The 25,498-nt window shown below is 47.8% G+C and overlaps 1 protein-coding gene across 2 annotated transcripts in view; it reads right to left on the minus strand.

The window, feature by feature from the left end:
* LOC147607709 (uncharacterized) overlaps positions 1 to 25,498 on the minus strand; it is an 83,391-nt gene that overhangs the window by 39,883 nt on the left and 18,010 nt on the right. The window contains exons 2-4 of one of the 2 annotated variants that reach the window (XM_086790398.1): positions 23,509 to 23,621; positions 23,302 to 23,369; positions 23,169 to 23,212 (exon numbers count right to left, since the gene is read on the minus strand). In XM_086790398.1, the coding sequence (XP_086646524.1) occupies positions 23,169 to 23,212; positions 23,302 to 23,369; positions 23,509 to 23,621 (225 nt within the window). The remainder of the gene's footprint in view (positions 1 to 23,168; positions 23,213 to 23,301; positions 23,370 to 23,508; positions 23,622 to 25,498) is intronic. The other variant, XM_086790399.1, reaches the window with a different exon arrangement.

A 25,498-nucleotide genomic window follows, 5' to 3' on the forward strand; every position in this document is an offset into this window, starting at 1 on the left:
ATTTGTCAAGGAGCGCAGTATCCTTGACAACATCTTTACTTTCTGGGAGGCGACGGCCCGAGCTAGATTTCTTGGCGAGGACTTGGTCGTGATGCTTCTCGATTTTGAGAAGGCATACGATAGAGTTGATTGTTGATTCTTAGAGGGCACTATGCTTCGCCTGGGCTTTGAGCCAGGATGGATCAGAGGGGTGGCAGCTCTGTATTCCACAGCTCGCAGCCAGGTGCTGATTGCAGGAGGACGGGGGCCGAGTTTTGAGCTGACCAAATCAGTCCGTCAGGGGTGTCCTCTCGCCCCTTTCCTTTTTCTCTTCTTTGCGGAGGCTATGAGTATGTATTTGATGGCAGAGGAGGTTGGTTTGAGAGGACTTCAGCTCCCAGTCCGGGGGGAGGATTTGCTTGATGCTGAGTTTGCAGACGACACGGGCTTATTTTTGCATGGCCAAGAGGCCAATCTTATTCGGGCTGAGCAGTCGCTCCAGGTTTTTAGTGCAGCTTCGGGAGCATTGATCAATTGGCGCAAGACAGTGGCCTTTTGGATCAGTAGTGCTCCCACTCCGGCATGGAGCCCGGACCCCGGTTTTAGATGGATTCCTCCAGGCACAGCAGTGCGGTATTTGGGATGCCAGATTGGCCTCGATTTGTCACCTGAGCAGCAGATTGCCCCGCTTCTTCTGAGCATTCGGAAGAAGCTATTGTATTGGAGTACAGCTCGACTATCCTTGGCTGGGAGGGTGGTGGTGGCAAATCAGGTGCTGTTAGCGACCATGTGGTACATTACGTCGTGCTGGATTTTCTCGAGCTCTTGCATCAGCCAGGTACAGAGGCTGATCAGGAACTTTCTATGGTCTGGGCGGGACGGTCAGCCAGCTCGGGCAAAGGTTGCATGGGCAGTTATTACACTTCCGCTGGCTCAGGGCGGTTTGGGCATTATAGATCCAGTCGATCAGAGTAGAGCCTTATTGGGGAAGCTTATTGTTCGGGGGTTGCTTCCAGGCGCTGAGCCTTGGAAAGAGCTCCTTTTGCAACGACTGCAGGCTCGGGCGCCCCCTGCAGGGGGTACTTGGGCACCAGAGATTCGCTGGATCTTCATATAGAGATGAGGAGGACAGGCCTCAGTAGAGGATGGGAGGACAGATTTGCTGAGTATCCTGAGAGCTTGGGAGCTGCTGAGACCGGGGCTCTCTCAGCGGCCTCCTTCTTGTGTTGAGGAGCGGGCCAGGCAGCCGCTCATCTGGAGCCCAGCAGTTCGCACGGAGCAGGGTCATATGCTGGGTTCTCGGCCTCGTCTAGCCTGGGGACCTTTAGCGGCAGGCCCAGCTCGTAGTTTTGGAGACTGGCAAGCTTTCTGCAGTCTACCAGAGGAGATCCAGGTGGAGAGGCTGAGTCACTTCAGAGGGGGGTTGATTATGAGGGATGATATACAGGAGGCACTCACAGAGGAGTGGTTCACGCCTCTCGAGCCAGTGGCCCCACGGTGGATGGGAGCCTTTACACAGTTGGAGATCCTGATTGCTGTCAGAGCTAGCACTGAGGATGGCAGATGCCTCTACTATGAGATTCAGGATGAGGGCAGACTCCAGAGAGTGGAGGTGGAGTCGCCTTTGGTTGCAGAGTGCACCTTTCAGAGGATTCGGGTAGTGGCTGCCGCTTCTCGGAAGTGGCATATTGACCCCGACCCTGCTGATGTGCTCCCGGATTGGCGCATATGGGCATATGCAGCGCGCCCCTTGGCCCGGCTACAGTGGGACCCCGGGGAGTACGAGTGGCATGATCCTTATGCATCCCTTGAGGCCACAGAGATCACCTTTTTCCAGTATACTGTTCGGCTGGGACGGCATATTTTGACGGCGAGGAGGACGGTCGGCAGCGGGGCATTGGCGATTGCAGGGACTCTCACAGGAGTTCCTGGAGGATTTCTGGGCTCGGCTCTGGGCTAGTCGGCAGGCCCGCAGGATCTCGGCTTTTCAGTGGCTGGTCGCCCACCACAGGGGCTCAGCAGTTGGCACTTGGCTTGTTTACAGCGGTCTTCCGGCGGCCTGCGTCCGATGCGGCCACCCTATGGAGACACAGAGACATTGCCTTTGGGACTGCCCTCAGGCACAGCAGATTTGGCTGCGGATGCTGCGTATTCTGGCCCCCCTCTCTCCAGAGGGTATGTTTACGTGGGGTGCCGCTGCTTGGTCGACTTCGTCAGGGCCTGCTATGGGCTATGAGATGGAGCAGGGCAGTCAGGCCATCAGATTTATTAGGGGCCAGCCTCGCCTGGCTTCGGCACCGGATTTCTCGTCCGCCAGCTGGACACAGGAGAGGGATTTACGATGGGAGCTCCTCAGCAGCCTCACCATCTGGTTCACCTGGAGGGCCCGGTGCTTTACGGCCTTTGAGGGGAGATTGGAGCCACCAACAGAGACTGTACGGGGGATTTGGCAGGAGTTGATCCACACCCTGCGAGGACAGTACGACCGCATCCGGGGAGACTCGGATGAGGCGATCTTACGGCGCCAGGCCTTTCACACCACTTGGCACTGTGGCCCTTTCTACACCTTACACACGGGATCCCCCCGTTGGCACTACAGGCCACCTGTTTGGCTCTCCCCCCCCCCCTATTGTATGATTTAGCCGCTCAGTTCTTTGTACTGATGCTTGTATTTTGCAGCACCTAGGGAGAGTCTCCCGGGCTGCCATGATGTATTCGCTGCTCTTCTCTCTCTTAGGAGCAAGAGAGATCTTTTGTAGCCCTACGGGCGTTTTTATATAACTAATGAAAGGATCTTTTCTCGGAAAAAAAAAAAAACTATCTGCTAGCTACAACATAATACCCCGTACCTATGGAATAACTTCTCAACCTTCCCCAATCGTTATGTCTTAGAACTCTTGGGAACTCTCAAACAACCCAGCATTCCAGCGGGTAGAATGCCTCCTATTAGAATATAACCGTGCTCTATCCTGAGCACTCTTGATAGCATCTGATGGCATCCGATGCACCGACTAGCTATCCTCTCAGAAATCTCTAGCTGCATCAATCCAAATACCAGGTTGAAAACCGTACATCTGCATACTCAGACTGTAATCAGTATCTGAATGCTAGTACAACATAAACAAAGCCAACCATACCGATATGCCTCTCCCAATCAAATGGTCACCTCGAGACGTATGCATAACCTCCAAAACCTAATGGACCCTCCTGTTTGCCCAATACACCAAGGATCATCAGCAAATGCTTCCCTATCTGCGAATCATATAATTATCAGGTATCTCTGCACTCTCATCATAAATAACCTTAGAGAGTGCTCCTATCAGGACCATGTTCAATCCAAAACACCATTGATATAACACATCGGAACTCTGTTCAAACCAGAACACCACCAATAAAAACCCTCTAGTGCAAGTCAATATCTGTCAACGCAATCTCAGGGAAACCCGAAACCCGAGCTTTCAAAACCTGCACATAACCTAGTTGTCGCAAGGAGTTCTATGCTCAACATCATTGTAGGCAAATTTGACCAAATCATATGGTCTCCTGGTGCCGAATCCGTACAGCATTCACCAAAATATGATATACCCGTTGCTGCCTGACAGACTGAGGACAACCATTGTCACCAACCTGGACATTTCCCAGTCTGAAAGGGGTCTGGTGGACTCCAGGATGTTTAAATATTTGAAAAGTACAAGCTTTGGGAATGGGAGATTATCCTAGAATACAAAGGACCACACTCCTAAAATTTAGGAGAGTTGCTATTTTTGGCCCAACTCCGATGAAAATTATGTTCGCGTCATTACATCTGGAATTGAGCAGATACCAAGAGTTGGCAAAGTGCCTATGACAGAATGTCTACCAGTTGGGATATTTTTAGAGATAAAGTTTATGGAAGGACCCATCTCTTAGATTGGGACATGTGGCAAGAAAGTGGACCAAAGTGAGACAAGTGGCCTGACACTTGTTAGAAAGTGGATCAAAGCGAGACAAGTGGCCTCACACTTGTCACTTCAGCTATTGTGTGCCTCTCCACTTGTCATCGTAGCCTTCTCTTGCCATTTTAGTTCATGGGAGGCCCAAATCTATAAATTGGAGCCCTCTCTCTTCATTAATGGAGGCTCTCTTGCTGCACACTAACCTCTACCACCATTGAAGGCTGCCCTAATGATGGCTACTCTCTTTCTCTCTCTCTTGAAGGCTGCCCATGAAGAATACCGGCTGTTGTGGACTGTTTTGGAGGCTTCCATCGCAAAGAAATATTGAAGGCAAGGGTATTTAATCATTTATTATGATTTCTAGCCATTGTACTTATTGCACCAGCATTTATACTTGCTGTACCTGCTATACCAACCATCGTACCGATTGTACAAGCCACTGTACCTACTGTACCAGCCACCCATACCAGTTGTACCAGCCACTATACCTACTGTACTAGTCATTGTACCTGTTGTACCAGCATTTGTACTTGTTGTACCTGCTGTACCTATTATGAAAAATGAGGTAGAGACAAAGCTGAAACTGAAACTGAAATGAAAGCAAGACTAGAAGAAGACATAAAGCGTACACATACCTTGAGATGAGTGTAGACAAGACACAAGATTGATTGATTATTGATGTGACACCTACAATTTATAGGTGAGAAGTACAAGATTGAGTAGACTCACTTATGGGATAAATGTAGAGGTACCACATCGCACTAGACTCAAGACACAAAGACTCAACTGAAACTAGACTAGAGAAATAGTACACCTAGTGTGCACTTATTTCCAACACCCTCCTTAAGTGGACACTAGGAGGAAGACAAAAAAACAAGACTATGACATGACAAAAGATAAGACCAAGACAGAGAGACTAGACAAGGATTGAGAGACAAGCTAGAAGACAAGATGGACAAGACTAGAAGACAGACATAAAGACTGATAGACTGAGAGACAAGACATGAGAGACAAAAGATCCTGAGACACCCCTCCTCAAGTGATATCCTCATATGGGTTCACAAGGATAGGGACAAGATGGATCTAAAACAAGACACAGTCAGATTGATAGACAAATAGACAGACAGACAAGACTAGATAGACAGAAGACTGACTGTAGACCTGACTGTAGACAAACAGATGGACCTTGAAGACATCCCCTCCTCAAGGACAATCTCTGCCTCTTGGGTAGGGACAAGAGAGAGGTCAAAAAGCATAATGAGTAAGACACTAGAACCCCTTGACCTACATCATCAGTGGTCAAAGTGGTAGACAAGAAAGGTGAAGTAATCAGAAAGCCCACTCCTCATCATGTGAGGAATGAACAGCAAGATCTGCTGATGGAGATGCTGCAGCAACATGGGCTGAGGTAGATGCAGGGGCTGATGTAGAGGTTTTAGAGTAGCAGTCCTTCTCCCGGTGATTATCACGGCCACAAATGGTGCATGGATGAGCCTTGAAGCAGTCCTTCTCCATATGATTAGTTTTTCCACAATGGGTGCAAGGCTTTCTTACCTTAGAACTTCCTTTCTTTGCTAAAAATGCAGTGTCAGTTACCTTTTGTTGTTTTGTTCTTTCCTCTTCTTGGAGAGCATTGATGATACCTTCAAGAGTAGGATTATTGTGATACTTGAAGGTAGTGACAAGAGTAGCATAGGTGTCAGGTAAGCTTTTGAGAAGCACAGCGATAGCAATATCTTCGGAGATGGGGGACTTCACTGATGCAAGCCGAACCATAAGACTGCGAAAATAATTGACATGAGAGGCTATAGTAGCTGCCTCCTGCATATATAGATCAAAGAATGAGATCATAAGTGAAATCTTAGAGTTTTTAGAGCGGGGTCCAAAAAGGGTATCCAAAGTGATCCATGCTCGAGAAGCAGACTGTATGTCGGAGATGTGATGAATGTAATCATCTCCAAGACCGAGCAAGATGATAGCATAGGCTTTGTCATTCTTGGCAGTGGGAGCATAAGTGATAACTTGCTCAATGTCGGAATCTTCGGGAGCAGCATGGTGAACAACGTCCCAAAGACTTTCTTTCATAAGATGGCACTTGATTTTGATTTGCCAAGTATGAAAGTTGGACCCATTGAATTTGTCGATAGACATGAGAGAATGAGAAGAGGCCATGTGGGAAGGTCTTACCTCTTGCTAAAATGCAAGGGCAGTGTCTATTCCCTTACAAGATTGCAGAAATGAATGAAAGAAGAGATCCAAACTGTTTTTAGAAGCCGGCTCTCTCACCACTTGTCAAGGCCATAGCATGTGACAGCCCATCGAAGCATGAGGAACTAGCAGTTTGCAGATATGAGGATAAGAAAAGGACTGACCAGCAACCTCAAGGAGACAATGCACAGTACCTTGTAGACTCTTCAAGAGGAAGCGATGGCAAAACTGAATGCAGCAAATAGCTCGTTAGGAGGAAAGTCGATCTGCAGTTGCTTCTAGATGATGCACACCCTTGAGTCGATGAAGAAGGCAGCCAAAGGAGAGCAGCAACAGTACAGCGGGCTATATGAGCCTGAACAGGGTGGACAGCAAGAAAGTGGGCGGACAGAAAATTCAGGCCGGCGGGTTGCTTACTGATATGACGAGCTGCATGTGCAATACTAGAGGACAGGAGCGAACATATAGAAACGGTGAGATACAAAAAAAAACGTGAGGCAGATAGTTGTTGGGCTGCTACAGCAGCAGGTCGACTACCAAGAGCAGGGGCAGCACCCAGCTAGGCGGCGGCCAACAGCAAAGGCGGCGGCCTGTTCTGAACCAAGTGACTGCAGCAAGAAGAGGGGCAGTCGCTCACAGGAAACAGGGGCAAAGATGAGGGGAGCCAGGATAAACCTGCTCTGATACCATGTTATGAAAAATGAGGTAGAGACAAAGCTGAAACTGAAACTAAAATGAAAGCAAGACTAGAAGAAGACATAAAGCGTAGACATACCTTGAGATGAGTGTAGACAAGACACAAGATTGATTGATTATTGATGTGACACCTACAATTTATAGGTGAGAAGTACAAGATTGAGTAGACTCACTTATGGGATAAATGTAGAGGTACCACATGGCACTAGACTCAAGACACAAAGACTCAACTGAAACTAGACTAGAGAAATAGTACACCTAGTGTGCACTTATTTCCAACAGTACCAGCCACCATACCAACTGTACCAGCCACTGTACCTGCTGTACTAGTCATTGTACTTGATGTACCAACATTTGTACTTATTGTACCTACTGTACCAACCATTGTACCTGCTGTACCAGCTGAATGGAGAGTTGTACTTGCTGTACCAGCTGTATTGCATGAAGACCCGTGGTTTTTGGGGAAGAATCAGTACCCACACGGAGGTATATGGATTATATTGTTGGCTCGGCATTTCTACAGCCTATGTTCCGGCTTGGTACCCTTGTGTTGGGCTGTGTTATGGCATTTGTATAGGGATAATCCGGCATCTCCCGTGGGGAGAGTAAGGCCCTCAAAGCTTAAACATGATATTATTCTCCTTGGGTAATAAAATACTCCAAGGGGGGGGTCCCATTCCGGCCTCTATGCGGTGTCACACGTGCAAGCTCCATTTTCAGCATTTGTGGATGTTTTGTCCAGCTTTATGTTTTATGCAAAGTGATGATGGATATGTGTTAAGGCTGTCGCCATGTTTAAGCGTTTTAACAAGCATTGATGGTATCAACAAGTGTGTAAACGGCTCTAGTCCCCCGAGCACCGCCCACCGCCTGCGAGTTACATTGGTATCAGAGCATAGGCTTTCTTGGAAGCAGAGGCTTCCTTCTATCAATAAGGAAGAGAAAAGATCTTTTCGACCACACTTACCATCATTGCTATTAAGAATGGCCAGCCACTTCAGAGCGTATGAAGCAAGAGTATGAGCAGTAGACAGCTTGATCTAAGGATTTATGAATTCACAAAATTTATCTTGGAAGTATGGAGTTGGCTTTATGTGCACACGTTCAGCACTCTTTCCATATGGATATTGTGGATTATATTATCAAGCTTACAGGCAAGCTATATGGAGATATATCTTAGGATATCTTAAGGATATGGTGACGAGATATTTCTTTTGGCTTCATGACCAACCTGGCAAAGAGAAGCTAAGTAAACTTTGAGTTTGCAAAGTTGGTGCTTTTGCTGGTTACTATGAAGTGTTTTTTTATGTTCACTAACCCTTGTATAGCCATGCAAGGAGAAAGGTGGTGTTGTTTGCCTTGACATGGTTTCAGGGAAACATTGTTTATGGCTCCCTTTATTGGGATGGATTATATCTATGGAGATTTCTTTCTTGGACGAGATTTATATAGATATTGGGCTTCACAAGCAATTTCTATGGACGAATCTATCCGAGTTTATAGAGAAGAAATCTTTGGATATCTCATGGATATGATGGTTTTATGGATAAAGTCCACCTCTACTCCAAGGTGTGTGGTTAGCACAGAGTATGTGGTAAGAGTTATGGTATACAAGGATTATGGTATACAGGTCTATGGATTCTTGAAATTCTTTTCTAGGGATTTGGATCCATCCTCAGGTTTATGGATTATGTTTATGACTCCCTTTTACTGGGATGGATTATTCCTTTTGGCTCCCTTTATTTGGGATGCATTGGACTTATGAAACTCATGATTCGCATACCCTGTGTAGTGTTCTCTTGTCCTACGTGCTCTCTTGAAGATTGTTTCTACCATGTGAGGGTGGAACAATAGAGAGCAGATGGAAGGGAACATGGGCACTTCAAAGGGTAGTGACAAGCACAACATACCCTGTGTAGTGTTCTCTTGTCCTACGTGCTCTCTTGAAGATTGTTTCTACCATGTGTGGGTGGAACAATAGAGAGCAAATGGAAGGGAACATGGGCACTTGAGAGAGTAGTGTGACTTGGTGGCCGAAATGCCTACAAACTATTGGTGGCCGAAATGCCTATAAACTATGTGTAGCAGAAATGCTTATGGAACACCAGCTTATCTATGCCTGCTGCGAGTGATTGTTTTATCTTGTTACTTGAGCCCACCTCTCATCCAAGGTGTGTGGTCAGAGTACCAACACGGAGTGCAAGTGGTAAAGTGGACATGATGGGACTTATGTCTATACCAATGGTCATGTGGACCGATGTCTTGTTGGCAGGAGACTTATTTTGTCTCGCCCATTTACTTGGGACATGGATTATGATATCTGGACTTATGGGACTGATTTGTCTCGCCCATTTACTTGGGACATGGATTATGATATCTGGACTTATGGGACTGATTTGTCTCGCCCATTTACTTGGGACATGATTATGATATCTGGACTTATGGGACTGTTTTTTGTCTCGCCCATTTATCTTGGGACATGATTTTGATATTGGTATTATGGAGACTTATTTAGTCTCGCCTATTTCTTTGGGACATGGATTCTTCAGTTATATTGGATTTTTGAGACTGTCTCGTCTCGCCGACTCGATGGAACATGATTATATCTTGAATATATGGCTTAAAGCTTAAAGTTGCGGACAACTTTTAAGAAGTTGGGAAGGATGTCACCAACCTGGACATTTCCAGTCTGAAAGGGGTCTGGTGGACTCCAGGATGTTTAAATATTTGGAAAGTACAAGCTTTGGGAATCGGGGATTATCCTAGAATACAAAGGACCACACTCCTAAAATTTAGGAGAGTTGCTATTTTTGGCCCAACTCCGATGAAAATTATGTTCGCGTCATTACATCTGGAATTGAGCAGATACCAAGAGTTGGAGTGCCTATGACAGAATGTCTACCAGTTAAGATATTTTTAGAGATAAAGTTTATGGAAGAACCTATCTCTTAGATTGGGACATGTGGCAAGAAAGTGGACCAAAGTGAGACAAGTGGCCTGACACTTGTTGGAAAGTGGATCAAAGTGAGACAAGTGGCCTCACACTTGTCACTTCAGCTATTGTGTAGCTCTCCACTTGTCATCGTAGCCTTCTCTTGCCATTTTAGCTCATGGGAGGCCCAAATCTATAAATTGGAGCCCTCTCTCTTCATTAATGGAGGCTCTCTTGCTGCACACTAGCCTCTACCACCATTGAAGGCTGCCCTAATGATGGCTACTCTCTTTCTCTCTCTCTTGAAGGCTGCCCATGAAGAATACTGGCTGTTGGGGACTGTTTTGGAGGCTTCCATCGCAAAGAAATATTGAAGGCACGGGTATTTAATCATTTATTATGATTTCTAGCCATTGTACTTGTTGCACCAGCATTTGTACTTGTTGTACCTGATATACCAACCATCGTACCAGCTGTACCAGCCACTGAACCTGCTGTACCAACCACCCGTACCAGCTGTACCAGCCACCGTACCGGCTGTACTAGTCATTGTACTTGCTGTACCAGCATTTGTACTTGCTGTACTTGTTGTACCAGCCACCGTACCGGCTGTACCAGCCACTATACTTGTTGTACTAGTCATTGTACCTGATGTACTAGCATTTATACTTGCTGTACCTGCTGTACCAACCACCGTACCGGCTATACCAGCCATTGTACCTGTTGTACCGGCTGAATGGAGAGTTGTACTTGCTGTACCAGCTCTATTGCATGAAGACCCGTAGTTTTTGGGAAAGAATCAGTACCCACACGGAGGTATATGGATTATATTGTTGGCTCGGCATTTCTACAGCCTATGTTCCGCGTAGCCTTCTGTTGGGCTGTGTTATGGCATTTGTATAGGGATAATCCGGCATCTCCCGTGGGGAGAGTAAGGCCCTCAAAGCTTGTACATGATATTATTCTCCTTGGGTAATAAAACACTCCAAGGGGGGGGTCGGCCCATTCCGGCCTCTATGCGGTGTCACACGTGCAAGCTCCATTTTCAGCATTTGTGGATGTTTTGTCCAGCTTTATGTTTTATGCAAAGTAATGATGGATATGTGTTAAGGCTGTGGCCATGTTTAAGTGTTTTAACATGCATTGATGATATCAACGAGTGTGTAAACGGCTCTAGTCCCCCGGGCACCGCCCACCGCCTACGAGTTACAACCATCATGGGCAAAACTCAACCCAATCAATCCTGGCTACTTAAAATACCTAGAAACTGCAAGTTTTGCCCAACCACAGTGTCAAGGTAATCTGGATGTCAAACAACATCACAATGTCATTAGGACCGGGTTGAACTAGTATAACCCCACCAGTCAACACTCTACCACACAGTCCTGGATTAAAAAATCCAATAATTGGATATCTGCCTCATTAGAGGATAAAGCTCATACCTCATGAACATAGCAAGTAAAACATCAGTTTTACCATCCAGCAATCACAAGTTCTGAATCACATCGGAAGTTAAAACATCTACCTCACCAGAAACCCATAAACCGCACATGAAGTAGACCCCCATACTCACCGATTTGTGGACCCCAAATATTTAACTTGCTGGTGATATCTGGCACATAAACTAACCCTTCACAGAAGAATAAATCTATCCATGAAATCCATTGTAATACCATCAATGCTACAACTTTGAGTATGGATCTCTGTAGAATATATGCATGCGTGCCTCAAGATCCATTGGTAACCCAACAAGTTTCCCAACACCACTCACAACAGACAAAACATAACAACTTCACCATACCAGTGACAAAACAAAGAGTTTCACCACCCCAATGCTAGATCCAATCATAGATGCAATCAATCCGCAACAGCACTCCAATCATCCATCTACCCGGCATTTTAGGCTTTCTTGTGACAGTCTGCTTTCCAGGCCCCACAGGAAGAAGGAATACCTTCCTCTCCTCCCAACGATAGGTGGTGCTATCGGGAGGGTGATGGAACCCACCCCCCCCCCCCCCCGCAATTCTTGTGCGGACGGCTAGGATTCCATCCCTTTGTGTTTGCATCGCCTCCCCAGACTCACATCATTTCGCTCCCTAGTCTGCGGGTGGACCCGATTCTACAGAGAGTGCAGTACTCTAGCCTCCTAGGCCAATGTTTCATCTGTCGCCAGGTGGGACACCTCGCTAGAGTCTACCCTCGCCAGTAGTCCAGGAGGCCGCCTCCTGTGGCTCCCCCCCCCTCCCCGAGCCACAGTAATTCCCAGAGCACCAGGCCCAACAAAGGCCGGCGCAAGAGAGTGGCAAACTGCTAGCCCGAGGCAGCATTGTCGGCCGACGTCGAAAGCCGAGTGCCGCCTCCCTCCCCCCCCCCCCCCCCCCCGCGCAATCTGCCTCAACTCTCCCCCCTCCTGCTTTCTTTGCTCCGGCTCTTCCAGAACCCCGCACCCCCCCCCCCTCTCCCAAACCTCTCCAGAGCACTCTTGCCGCCCTCCGACTACGTCAGATCAAGAGCAACGTCAACCAGTCAGCTCTGTCCCGACCAGTTAATTCATCATTTTTCAGAGCCAGTGGAGATGACCATTGCTGCCTCTCCGGTCCGGGCTCTCCCTCAAGAGTCGCCAGGCAACCCCCCTATGGTGTTGGGACCACCAATCGACTACATTTTTTTCTGGTGCCTCCCAATTGATGTAGCTAGCATGTTTGAGGAGACGATGGCTCCCATCCGCATTTGTGTCATGTTATACCACTCCAAGCCATCCACCCCACATAGTAGAGCGATGATCTTCTCCTCCCCCCTAAGTGCAGCACAAGGGATGGATTGGAGCACAGAGTCAAGACTCAGTATCCACCGCTATTTAGGCATAGGGGTCTTGCCTCTCCAGAGTGGCTTCAGGAGAGTGCATCAGATAGCTAGTGGATCGAGAGTCTGTTGGATGCTGACCATATGGATCCATTGAGGAGAGTGCATCAGATAGCTCGTGGATCGAGAGTCAGTTGGATGCTGCCCGTATGGATCCATTGAGGAGCAGCGGGTGGAGTACAATACCACGGCAGAGCCTCTTTTTGGACGCACACGGGAGATAGGGTCACTCCAGATTTCTTTGAGACTGCAAGCCCATAGACGGAGAGAGGGTATCCACCGCAGGTTGTAGGCCCATATGTATCCATTGTTACATACCTTGCATGTGAGAGCCATCGCCACAAATTTCTTTGCCACTCTTCTCACCAGTACCCCCATTTCCGCAAAGGTGATGGATGTGCATCAGCATGTGTGGCACCACACGAGAGAGGTGGTCCCTCACTCTCTTAGGACTTTCCTCCTGAACCCCTTCACGGCTGACGAGTTGGAAGAGGCTATGACGGCACTACCGAGGGAAGGACAGTCTTCCAACCTCTTTAATTATGTGACATTGGGATCTCATGGAAGGTGGCCTCAGGGCTGCCTTTAATGCGATAATCATAATACGAGCCATGCCAGCGTGGCTGTTGGAGGGTTTGATTCACCTGATTCCCTAGGAGGATGGTGACAGATTGGAGCTCCGACAGTGGAGACCCATCACCCTCCTAGGGACGGCCTACAAAATTCTAGCCAAGGCCATCAACTGGAGATTGCAACCCTTTCAGGATTGGAGTATTCTGGACAACATCTTCACCTTATGGGAAGCGACCAAGTCAACTAGGATGCGGCAACAAGATATGAGCGTGCTCCTCCTTGATTTCGAGAAAGCCTATGATAGAGTAGATTGGGGCTTTCTAGACGGGACGATGTGTAGGATGGGTTTCCCGGAGGAGAGGGTCCGAGGTGTATCGGGAATTTACTCGGCTTCTCATAGCTAGGTTCTTATTCACGGTGCTAGAGGTGACAGATTTTTGCTTTCACGCTCAGTCACACAAGGGTGCCCTCTGGCACCTTATCTTTTCCTGTTTGTTCGCTGAGGCCATGAGCAGTTTTCTCTCCGCCCACGAGACCGGACTCTAGGGACTGTCTCCCCCCATCCAAGTGCAAGAGGAGCTTCTTGATTCCAAGTTAGCCGACGACACAACATCATACCTGTCGGGGGGCAAGGGAGAATTCGTCGAGGCGATTGAGGTTTTCTATCATGCATCTGGAGCACAAATCAACTGGCACAAGTCGTGTGGATTTTGGGTTGGCTCATCGCCTGTCCCGACTTGGCATCCAACTGAGGCTTTTCAGTGCGTCCCGAGGGGACCCCAGTTCGCTATCTGGGATGCCAAGTTGGCATCGACATCTCCCCTGAGCAACAGTTCGCCCCCCTTCTTCTAAGCATTCGGAAGAAGCTGTTATACTGGAGTTCGGCCAAGCTTTCCCTAGCTGGCTAGATAGTGGTGGAGAACCAAGATCATCTTGCCACCATGTGGTACATTACCTCTTGCTTTTCTTTCTCTCGGGCGTGTATTGGTCTGGTTCAGCATTTGATCTGGAACTTTCTATGGGCTGGCAGTAATGGGAGACCGACCAGGGCCAAGGTGGCCTGGAGAGTGATTATTCAACCGCACGATGCAGAGAAGGCCTGGGCATCCATTCAGAGCCATGTCCTATCGGGCAAATTGATCATTCGTGGTCTTCTTCCTGGCAGTGAGCCTTGGAAGGGCTTCCTCCAGGCTAGGATCTCTACCCACACTCTGACCGTAGGAGGCCCTTGGCCTCAGAGCATGAGATGGATCTTTACAGAGATGTGGACACATGGATTTAGCCCACCATTTGAGGACAGCATTTGCAGCTAGTCTCTTGCGTGCATGGGATCGTCGGCCTTGCAACAATCAGCTCCAGTAGCCTTCGAGGAGCAGCTTTGGCAGCCTCTGATCTGGAATCCTTTGGTTCGTTTGCCCAATGGTCACATGCTCAGGACTTGCCCACACACATCTTGGGGAGCCTTGAGTACGGGCCCTGCTAGGTCACTTGGAGATTGGCTTGCATTGAGAGAGCTACCCCCAAAGGCTTAGGAGAGGCCTTCTTGGGATCTGGGACAAAGACCCACTTAGCCTCGACATCAACGCTTCCATACCTCCAAAGTGGCAGGCCCGATACCGGATCCTTCTCCTCCGCAGTGGCTGGGAGTGTTCACTAGGCACGATATACTCCTGGCAGTTCATGGTGCGGATGAGTACTCCGCTCTACTCACCTTCTCTATAGGGCTTCATGGCAAATTGGAGAGATCAGAGACCCTCTTAGAGGACCTCACGAGATGCACCTTGTAGAGGGTGAGGTTGATTGGTTTTCACGCACATAAGTGGCACATCAACCCTCCACCGGCCAAGGTGGCTAGAGAGAGACTATGGCGGCTATGGATGTGGGAGGGCCGGCCTATTACAAGTCTCCAGTGGGACCCAGGAGAGTGGACATGGCAAGATCCAGAGGATAGAGAGGAGTCGCCTGGTGCCCCCTTCTTTGCTTACACTGTACGGTTGGGCCGCACAATTCAGATGTCAAAGGTAGAGGGCACTCCAACAGCAACAGCACGTTGGTAAACCCAAGGCCTCCCACCGTATTTTCTTGCAGATTTTTGGAAGCGGCTGTGGGACAGCTTTCGGCCGCGAAAGATCACTCTTTTCATGTAGCAACTGACACATAGGAGCTTAGCAGTTGGCACTTGGTTGGCCATTGGGGGCAAACCACCATTATGTCAGAGGTGTGGCCATCCCCAGAGTACAGCGTCGCTGTCTTTGGGATTGCCCAAAGGCCCAACAAGTGTGGCAAAGGATCCTTTGCATTTTCACTATGGATCAGGCTCCTGCCCCGTATTGTTACGTGGGGCATTGTTGCTTGGGCCACTGAGGCCGCGATCATCATGCTGTATGAGGAGGAAGGTGGGGGACAAGCCCTTCCGGTCTCTCACCTTCGTATTTCCATTGTGCCAATTTCAGCTCCGCCTACTGGTTGTTGGACCCTAGGTTCTTGCTAGAGATGGGAGATTTGCAGTAGTACAGTTGCGTGGCATATATGGAGAGCTTGATGGAGTGAAGCCATCGAAGGCACCCTCACCCCACTGGCGGATCCATCCAGAGCACCTAGCTCAATATCATTCATACCCTCCGTGGTCAGTGGAACAGCTTCAAGATGGCTTAGACCGCATGAGGAAGCGTTGGGAGGCCTTCGTCAAGATCTGGCAGCACAGTCCCTTCTAACAGATATGGTGGCAAGCCCTTACAAACCACCTCTGTGGTTACCCCCTCTCTCCCCCCCCAATTGTATGAGATAGCCTTCTCCTCCTAGAGCGGCCAGCCCGAGAGGAGAAGTGCATCCTCCCCTTTGTTCATCTTGACTGGCGTTTCTCCCTTGGGGACGGGTTTGAACTTTGTACTTGGCCATTTTGGCTGTTTTCTTGGTAACTAATAGAAGGATCTTTTTCCCGGGAAAAAAAAAAGCACTGCCTACCTGTACTCCACGCACGAGAATTGAAAACCTTTTTGTGTATCCATGCAAAGACTGTCTCCAAAGTTTCATCACGCACCGAGTTTGGTAAGGTTACTTTAGTCCCACTTTTTAGGTAAAAAACACAAATCCATGTGCTTTCTACCAAAAAAAAAACATTTAAAAGCCTTTCCCATGTGCACAAGGATAAAAATATCCCTAAACCCACTTTGTCCAAAAAACCATGACCTTGTTTTCTTTTTATTATAAAAATAGCAACATGTGTTTTCCTTTAAAAAAACGTGGCCCCCGCCCCATGCTTTTTTTTCCACCCTACTAAGACCCAAGTCTACCTCCTCCTGTCGTTCCCATATGTGCACACATCTGCACAAGGCCTATTAGTCTGCTAGGCTGTCCACAGCACCCTGTATGGCAACTGTACCAACCTATATGACCTATACAGATCTATGCCAAGCCTTGGCCCCTTGCTCGCAGCCCTTCCCTGCATCCACAGCCACCTTGCTTGGCACCCCTTGCAATCCATGCATGCATTCCCATAGGCAACTCCTATGCGCATGACCCATAGCTACAAAAGCGCACTACAGCCCATGCATAAAACCTGTGCAACCTGTTGCTACAACACTTTGACAAGAAGAAACCATGCTCCAATCAAGGTTTCTGGGACAATTTTCCCCCCTTCTTGCACATACGCATAAATACTACTCTCTCTCTCTCTCTCTCCTATAGAATCCACAAGTAACCATGAAAAAACACCTACTTCTTTCTTGCCACAGAGTGAATAACTCTCTGTGAACAATAATAATCCAAGTCTCACTTATATAGTGGCTACTACTCCTATAAATAATTGTCTAGTCATAAATAGCCAGTATACTTGGTATTATTAACCATGAGTTTTAGCCGCCTGTATCAGCCTGCTTTCCCTAATCCCAGGGCTCCCCTAACCTTGCCGGATTAGGCCACTAATCTCGAGGATTAGCATTAGGTACGTAACAGTTACGTGGGGCACAGTTGCTTGGGCCATTGCAGCTGAGGCCGTCATGTCATATGAGGAGGAGGGTGGAGGACTAGCCCTTCATGTCTCTCTCACCTTCATATTTCTGCAATGCTAGTCCTAGCTCCATCTATTGGTCACTAGACTTCAGGTTCTAACTAGAGATGAGAGATATGTAGCAGTATTGCGTGGCACATCTAGAAAGCTTGATGCAACAAAGCCATCAAAGGCACCCTCACCCCACCCCAACAGAGCCCATCCAGAGCATCTCTCTCGATATCATTCATACCCTCCGTGGACAATGGGGAAAGCCTCAAGGTGACTCACTTAGACCACATGTGAAAGCGCTGGGAGGCCTTCCTCACCATCTGGCGTCACGGTCCCTTTCTCACTGAGTGGTGGTGAGGCCACTCAACACTATAGACCACCCATGTGGTTGTTTCTCCCTCCCCCCATTGTGTAAGATAGCCTTCTCCTACTAGAGTGGCCAGCCGGCAGAGAACAGCATCCCCCCCCCCCCCCCCCAGCCGCGCGCCCCCCCCCCCCTCCTTTTTTTTTGTTTCTCGACTCTCACTCCCCATGCGGAGCTGAGTTTGTAAGTAGCTATTATGGTTGTTTTTATTGGTATATAATAGAAGGAACTTTTTCTCGAGAAAAATATATATATATATATATCACACCAAATCTTGCAAAAGCATTGTGTATCATAAACCAAAGTGCCCTCTATGACCTCACTGCATCTAGCCTTCCAAATGTGCCAAGTTGTGATGCTAGCAATGATCTCCCGTGGCAGACTGCAGTGTCCAACCTATGTGCCGGTGATACGTAGCCTCTGGCAAGTCTTGAAGATGGCACCACCGACCCACTCCCTGTCATGACCATATCTCGACCGTTCCCCTCAAACCTGAGTTGAGGGTCCGACTGTGTCAACCAAGCAAAAGTACCAAAACAAATGTAGGCATCCCTTCTCATCCTTCCAAAAAGGTGTTCTCTTGCAATCCAAATCCTCTATGCCTTCCTGCACTCCCATTAGCAATGGTGGATTGTCTCTGAAGCTCTTGTGCTTCTCAAGCAAGCTGGGATAGCACCAACAAAGTCCACTCGTTGGTAGCAAGACCATCTAGTAGAGAAAGCCAAATAAAAGAGAAAATCCTCATTTCCCTATGCGAGTGCCACAACCTCCACCAAAAAGCTCTCTAGATGTCAATGGTGATCCCATAAGCCTCCCACCAAGGTCTAAGAGTAGGGACTCTCTAGATGTTTCCCAGAACCAGGTGCCAAGCATTCCACATTGTGTAACTAAAAGAAGGGCATGCTTTTCATGGGGTTAAAAACATCCCTCCACTCCCACTTATCGGTCCCAGTGCAAGTATTTAATAGGACGCCCACAGAGGCTCCAAGAATCTGTAATCATCCCATGAGGTGGATCAATATAGAAGTGCTTCCGTGCTCTGCCCACTACTCTCACTGGCCAGACCATCAGAACCTCAAGGATATCCTATCCAAGACGTCTCTCTAAGAACCATCTATCCAAAATGGAGTAAAAACCGGTACATTGTCCTCACCAAAAGTGGAAAGGCACATGACCTGAAGGGGTGCCCTTCTCCCTGAAAACACCCCAAACCATGAGTGATGAGGCCCTTCCATGAAGTTCCCTATGATCCAGTGGTTGGGTATGGCTGCATCAATCTGCATAATCCTCTGACTAGTGCCTCTCAAGTGCTGTGTCCGAAGCATTCTCTCATCCTCCATGAGGCTCTTAAGCTTCTTCCAATCTAACACTGTGGGGAAAAGAGTTACCCAGGCAACCCACTGGATATGTGTGGCTGCCCCAAGAGGTCTACCATGCTCATCCAAAGTCAAGTCATTCCACACAATGGGCTGCCTGTTAGCCTCCTCAACTGACCACGGAGGTATATGAACCAAGAAACTCCTCATGTGATCCTAGGCACGCAGAAGAGATCTCACCAAAGGCGAAGAAGGTGCTCGATGCTCTGCATCCAAAAAAAATGAAACGTGGGCTGTAAATCCGATCACCTCCCTAATCAGAGTGCACCTCGTAATCTCAGCAAAAGAAAGTCCGTCAAAGGCTCACTGCTAGGAAGAAATCCTCTGCCAAATAGCTTACAAAGCAAAACATTACACTGCACCTCAGGGTCAATGATGTTCAATTCTCCCTTTTGCTTAGGGATAATAATGGTATCCCAAGCTACTCTCACATTGGTGTGTATTGTGCCCTTAACAAGGTGCTTCCTATTGTAGGTGGGAAGCCTCCATAGACCCTGCACATTCCATGAGACAATCCTCATGGTAAAGAAGTGGTTCTGACTCCGGACCTAAGAGACCACTTGACCAAAGTCTGAACCCGCCTCCCATAATGCTGGAGGGGGTAATCCTTGCAGCAAAGTCCACTGTCAGCATGTTCACTCTGTCCTGGAATCTGTGTGGTCTCTGCATATGTGCACAATGCATGGGTGCTTTGCAAGCATCATGGCATACATCCTATTGTGCATCCTCCAAGGCCTCATAAGATGGCAATGTGTCCTGTGCATCCATGCAAGTGCATCTTGCATATTGTCCATCCCAAGCAAGGAGGAGTCAACATAGTCATTCTGCCCTGATGCAACATCCTTCTACAAGGATGACTCTACAAACTCATCAATTTGACCCAATACATCATCACTCTATACATTATCTTTGGGAGAGGCATCATCATGTGCCCCAGTGTTCCCACCTAGAGGGTGGCCATGAGAGACGACCCGCCACTCATGGCGAGAATCTAGCTGAGGTGGAGCATTAGGCTATGTCGCTTGAGGAGAGTGTTTGCACTGCCTCCTATGACCCTAGCCCTAGGGCAATCTCCCGCATAGAGTGACCCATTTGGTGACAAACCCGGCACTAGTCAGGTCTTCCTAAAAGTCTCCATACATTGCTTCAAGGGACGATTAGATGCCGGAAGCCACAAAATCCTATAAAGACTCAGTGTCACGAGCCAACACCATAACCCTAGGAACAGCATCAGCCGAGGCAATGACTACCTGAGCAACAGAAAGAAGGCATGGTGGGCACCTACAAGACCAGCCCAAAGGCTGCCCCAATGGCCTCCAACAATGGCCAATAAGCATGAGGAAGACCTAAGAATCTAAGTGTAATAGGGTAACAGTTCTAGTCTTCTTTGACAAGGCCGAAGTAGCTAGTGTAGGGTAGGAAGAAAATCTTCCTAGGGCCCAAAGGGAAACTGGCCTTGTGCACTTCTGAGGCTGCCTCCTCTATGTCAAAGTCTACTTGGAAGAATCCTCTCCCAAGTAGCTTTACATCTTTAAAATGGAGCGTGAAGTCGAAGCCTGAAGGGCAATGCCGCTAGTACCCAGTCACGGGCTTGGATATGGGATGTGTGAGCCAAAGATTTTCCAATGAGTGTCGTCTTGGAGTCTTTCTCAATTTCGGCAAAGAGGGTTGCAAGCGCATCTTGTGTGGATGATTTGCCCAGGCAGGAGGGGATTCATTAGCCATGATGCCAGTCAAGAATGAGGCCGACTTGAACCTTGTTTCAGTGTATTCTGTTCTTGAGGCTACCCGAGGTGAAGCAGAGGAGGGGTAAGGAGCGGAGGAAAGGGAGGCAATGGAGGAGAGGGACAGCGTAAAGGGGGGCAAGGGGTAGAGGAGGGGAAGCAGCGAAGAAGAGGGAGGAGGCAAAGGAGTGAGCAGGGAGGCAAAGGGGTGGCCAGCAAAGAGGAGGGAGGAGGGGGGCTGAGCAGGAAGGTGCGAGGAAAGCGCAGCGTAGAGGAGGGGAGCAGAGGGGTGAGCAGGTAGGGGAAGCTTGTGGAGGCCGATGTGAGCACTTCCAGATTTCTCGCCATAGATGCATCTAGAGCCCTGGTGGTAAACCAAGTGTTGCTTGCCACAGCTTGGTATGTCACTTCTCGTTGGTGTTATGACCATAGATGCATTAGACAGTTGCAGAGGGTGATCCACAACTTCTTATGGTTGGGAGTTCATGGCACATCAGATACCAGGTCCAGAGTTGCTTGGGAAACTATTATCCTTCCCAAGCACGAAAGGAGATTGAACATCATTGATCCAGAGATCCAGTGCAAAGCTCTGCTTTGCAAGTTGGTGGTTACAACATTCCTTCCTGGTACTATGTCTTGGAAGGATTTTTTCATGTACCATATTCTTAGATGTATCCTTGAGAGCGATGGTGATTGGAGGCAAATTTTATTTTCTCTCAGGCAATTTACCTGTCCTCACCACTGGTTTCTTCCATATCTAGGCTTGGAGCAATATGCGGATATTTTTACATCATAGACCCCCCACCTCAGTAGATGAGGTTGACAAGCAGCCCATTATGCGGAACGACTGTATCAAAGATGATCTTGGCGGATCCCTTGGTGCAGCAAGGAATATGCAATAGCCAGGCTGGAAGAGATGCCCAACGATAGTACTTGATTAGAAGAAGTTTAGGTGTCTTCTAGATGATGAGAGGCATCTACATGAGAGGCATCTGCCCAGCATCTCAGAGGAAGTCACCAAGAAATTGCACAGATTGATGGAGCTATACCTAACCACTGGATCATTGGTACATTTTTACATTAGTATCATCGCTTGTGGTTGGGGGTTTTTTCTAGGACAGGCGTGCCCCTTCAGGTGTTGGGATTCCCAAAGCCAGAGAAGGAAGAGGGTGTTGCCTTCTATTCCATTCAATCTGGATAGCAGATGGAGAGATGTGATTTACATGTGAAGCATTGGTATACTGACCCATCCACATTGATGGTTACTCATGCCTCATGGTGCCTATGGCTATATGGTGGATGCCCTATTAGATATCACATTGGGACCCTAGTGAGTGAGAATGAAGTGATGTGACTAACCCCATGAGGAGCATAACTTTCTTCAGCTACGCTGTGCAGAACCAAAGAGTTCCCACTCTTACACCTCACTGGGAGGTGTATGACATTACACCCCCCATTCAGAGGATATTCTAGCAGAGACTCTGGCTCTCGTACAGGAGGAGCCAGATTTCCTACTTCTAGCTGTTTCTACACGGTGGGTTGCCCACTAACCAATGGAGATCTATTTTTGGTGTGGATCCCTCTTGTCCTAGATGCCCAGCTCCATCCAAGATAGTGTGTCATTGCTTATGGGAGTGCAAAGGAGCACAGAGGATTTGGGTATCTATAGCCCAGCTCTTGGGCAGATTGAGAAATAAGCTGTTAACAAAGAAGCAGCTGCACCTCTTGTTGCAAGGACTCACACTCTTCTTACACAAAGATTCCCAAAGGTTTAGTTGTGTTCCTGTCGACAAGCTTAACCATGAGACTGATGCCTTTAAGTGGTGGGCTTCCCCACAGATCCCAACAATCCTTGGTGATTATGTTGACACGAGCACCAATATCCAAATTACAGTGACCTACTCACAAATTTCTACCCATGCCTCTGGAGCATTTTTCTCCTATTTAACTGCCACTCGCTAGAGTCTTGCAATTGGCACCTGAATGGCCATGATGGGCAGATACCAGCTACTGGCACTACAGGGTAGCATAGAAATCCCAAAGTCATTAGCTTTTGGGATTGCCCAGCCGCACAGCAACTCTGACCCCGAGGATCCTGTATCTGCCTGTGGAAGTTAGCATAAGCCTAGCACGTAGTGTGGAATTTCATCGGATCAAAGCTCGTGAGGCAAACCAGATAGTCCCAACTCCATGGCCTCATCCACACCTTGAGACTCCTGCTGAGAGATGATCAGTATCCTCACAGCCTGGCAGATTTGGCAGGAACACTATCTCAAGTCACAAGACGCTTGCGGGGACAGACACCTCTCCTACAGAAGAAATCATTGCCATATTAGCAGACCATAATCGCACTTTCCATGGTCTATGGGAGCACCTTCCAGGCCATGTAGGAACAGAGGGCAATTTTCTTGTGCATCTGGAGTCCCAAGCATTTCCTGTCCAGTGCCACAATGTTCCCCTGTGACTATTCCCCCAAGCCCCTACAAAAACAAAAAGAGAAACACACAATGTTACCGTACATGTGATACCCACTATTGGATCCTTTGTTTATTCCACTGAGGACCTGCAGCCATACAAGTCCAGGAGTAAATGTCTCTGTATGCTTGAAAGTACCATAATACCAGAGATGGTTTCTTTTGAAACTAAAAATACCAGAGATGGTTTCTTTCGAGGAAAAAGAACACCCGATAAGCTAAGAGAGACACAATCTGCAGGAGTTCCTGAAAGTAATCGGAGATGATTTGCATACAAGAGACATAAGCTGGAATTGCAACTAAGTAAAGAAGCTAGTTATATAAGTAGTATGCCTCTAGATATGGAAGGCCTGGAACAAAGGAGGGTAAGGTAAGCACACCAGACCTGACACTTCATAGGCAACGGCTCCTTCAATACTGATAGAACTCACTGCCATAGTCTCCTGTACTGTGATTGAATGTCCAACTCCAGCCTTATTGCTGCACATCAGCCCATGACTATAAGCCACCAAAAGATAAGCTGTAAGAAGCCTCAGATGTTACATCAAAAACTCAACTTTAAATCTTTTCAAACAGGTTGTAATAAGCCATGCCACTCCCGTCATCAGGAGTCTATATTATGTGGATCAATATTCCTTCACTACAATTTTCAACACTTCTTTGCAGAAAACAGGAAGATCCACACATATGAGAGATTAGAATGAGAATAGAGTCTCTCTTGCCCAACTCCAAATTCATGTCACACGCATCCACTACTTTCTAAGAATAAAATGTGGCATTCCCTGATGTGCACCCAGCATAAAGAGCATCATTTTCCTTAAGGCCCAATCTTGTGAATGGGGGAGAGGCAAAAATGATGTGAGGACCAAAATTGTTCAGAGGTTAAAAGAAACTCATGCCCACTAGAGCTAAGGCAGGGGGAGAATTGATGAGTGATGACACAGGTTCCAAGCATAACCAACTCATGTAGCAGAAGCATGGCAGCTGACATGAGGAGGAAATCTACAAAAGAAAGCACAGCAATAAAGCAGAGGCACACTAGAGAAGGAGCTCAGCAAAAGTGACCAAGTTTGGCATACTTCATGTGATTCAAGAACCCACTACAGTTGAAGGCAAGGGGTCCAGCCTCTCAAAAGTTCAAGGTCATATGTGCATAAGGAAGAGGTTACGGGTGACTTCTCACTGCATCTACACCATAAGGAAGAGGTTACGGGTGACTTCTCACTGCATCTACACCACATGCAACAAGTGATGATAGATATGTGCCTGCTGACAGTGCAAGTGGCTGGCAAGGTGTCACCATTTGGCCACCCGAATGGTTCACTCTTGCTTTCACACTATGTACATATTGGATTGGTGTCCATGGCTTATGGAATGTGCCTATGCATGTGATTGACAAGTGTCATGCTGTATAGTTGGATATGATATTCCGCTAGGACTTGACGTTATCATGCCCGGAATATCTGGAGGACTTGGCTTTCTGCTGGGACTTGTGCCTTTGTGTACATGCCCGGAAACGCCTGGAGGATTGGCTTTCCATTGGGTCTGGTATCGCATATACTTGCCTGGAAACGCTTGGTCTTATATGGTTTCATGAACAGAAATTGCTCATGCCAATGCTGCATTGCATAGCATCTTTATGTGCTTGCCTGCAAATGAAATTGCATGCTGTTTCATGCCTGCATGACCTGTGTAGTTCCGGGCTAGGAGACGCCCACCCGTGAACCGTGCGTGTGAAACTGTCTGCTGACATGATTGTGTGGCATGTGAACAGGTGGTAAGTATTACCCAATCTAGGCTCAAATAGCCCTTAGGACTTAGCCAATATTTATAAGTGAGTGCGTTCCCACTTCATTAAAGTTTGGGTGCCCAAAAGTCACTCATAAATTATGACCGTTTCCAAGTTCACACTCACTGAAGTCCCGAGGCGGACAAGACTCAATGTCCAGGACTTGATCCTCCCCTTTTACTCATAAATGGGCATCTCCCCATGTCCCCTCACCCCAATTCACTTACTTATTAAGAGAAAATTCGTGTTTTCTCTTCATGAGGATTTTTGGAGGCTGAAAACTCTGTTTTTCCACCATTTCTCTCCATTTCCAAGCTCTCCATAGCCATACCCAACTTGCTAGGGTGTTTTCCAAGCTTCCAAGAGTGTTTCCAAGTGCTAATCACTCTCCTCCTCACTCCCAATGACTGAAATTCAGCAAAACAGCTCTCATTCTTGTTGTAATTTCTGGTCTTTTTGCTGAAAACCCTAATTTCAGCCTTCCTTTCTCAAGTTGAACCATAGGGGAAGCTTTCCCAGGGTTCCCTTCATCCTCTTGAAGACTTGTCGCGAAGGATTGCGGCAAATCGAAGATATCAACACTTCT

This window comes from Cibotium barometz, chromosome 55 (genome assembly GCF_041138505.1).
Source record: "Cibotium barometz isolate CiBa-2024 chromosome 55, ASM4113850v1, whole genome shotgun sequence".
NCBI lineage: Eukaryota > Viridiplantae > Streptophyta > Polypodiopsida > Cyatheales > Cibotiaceae > Cibotium > Cibotium barometz.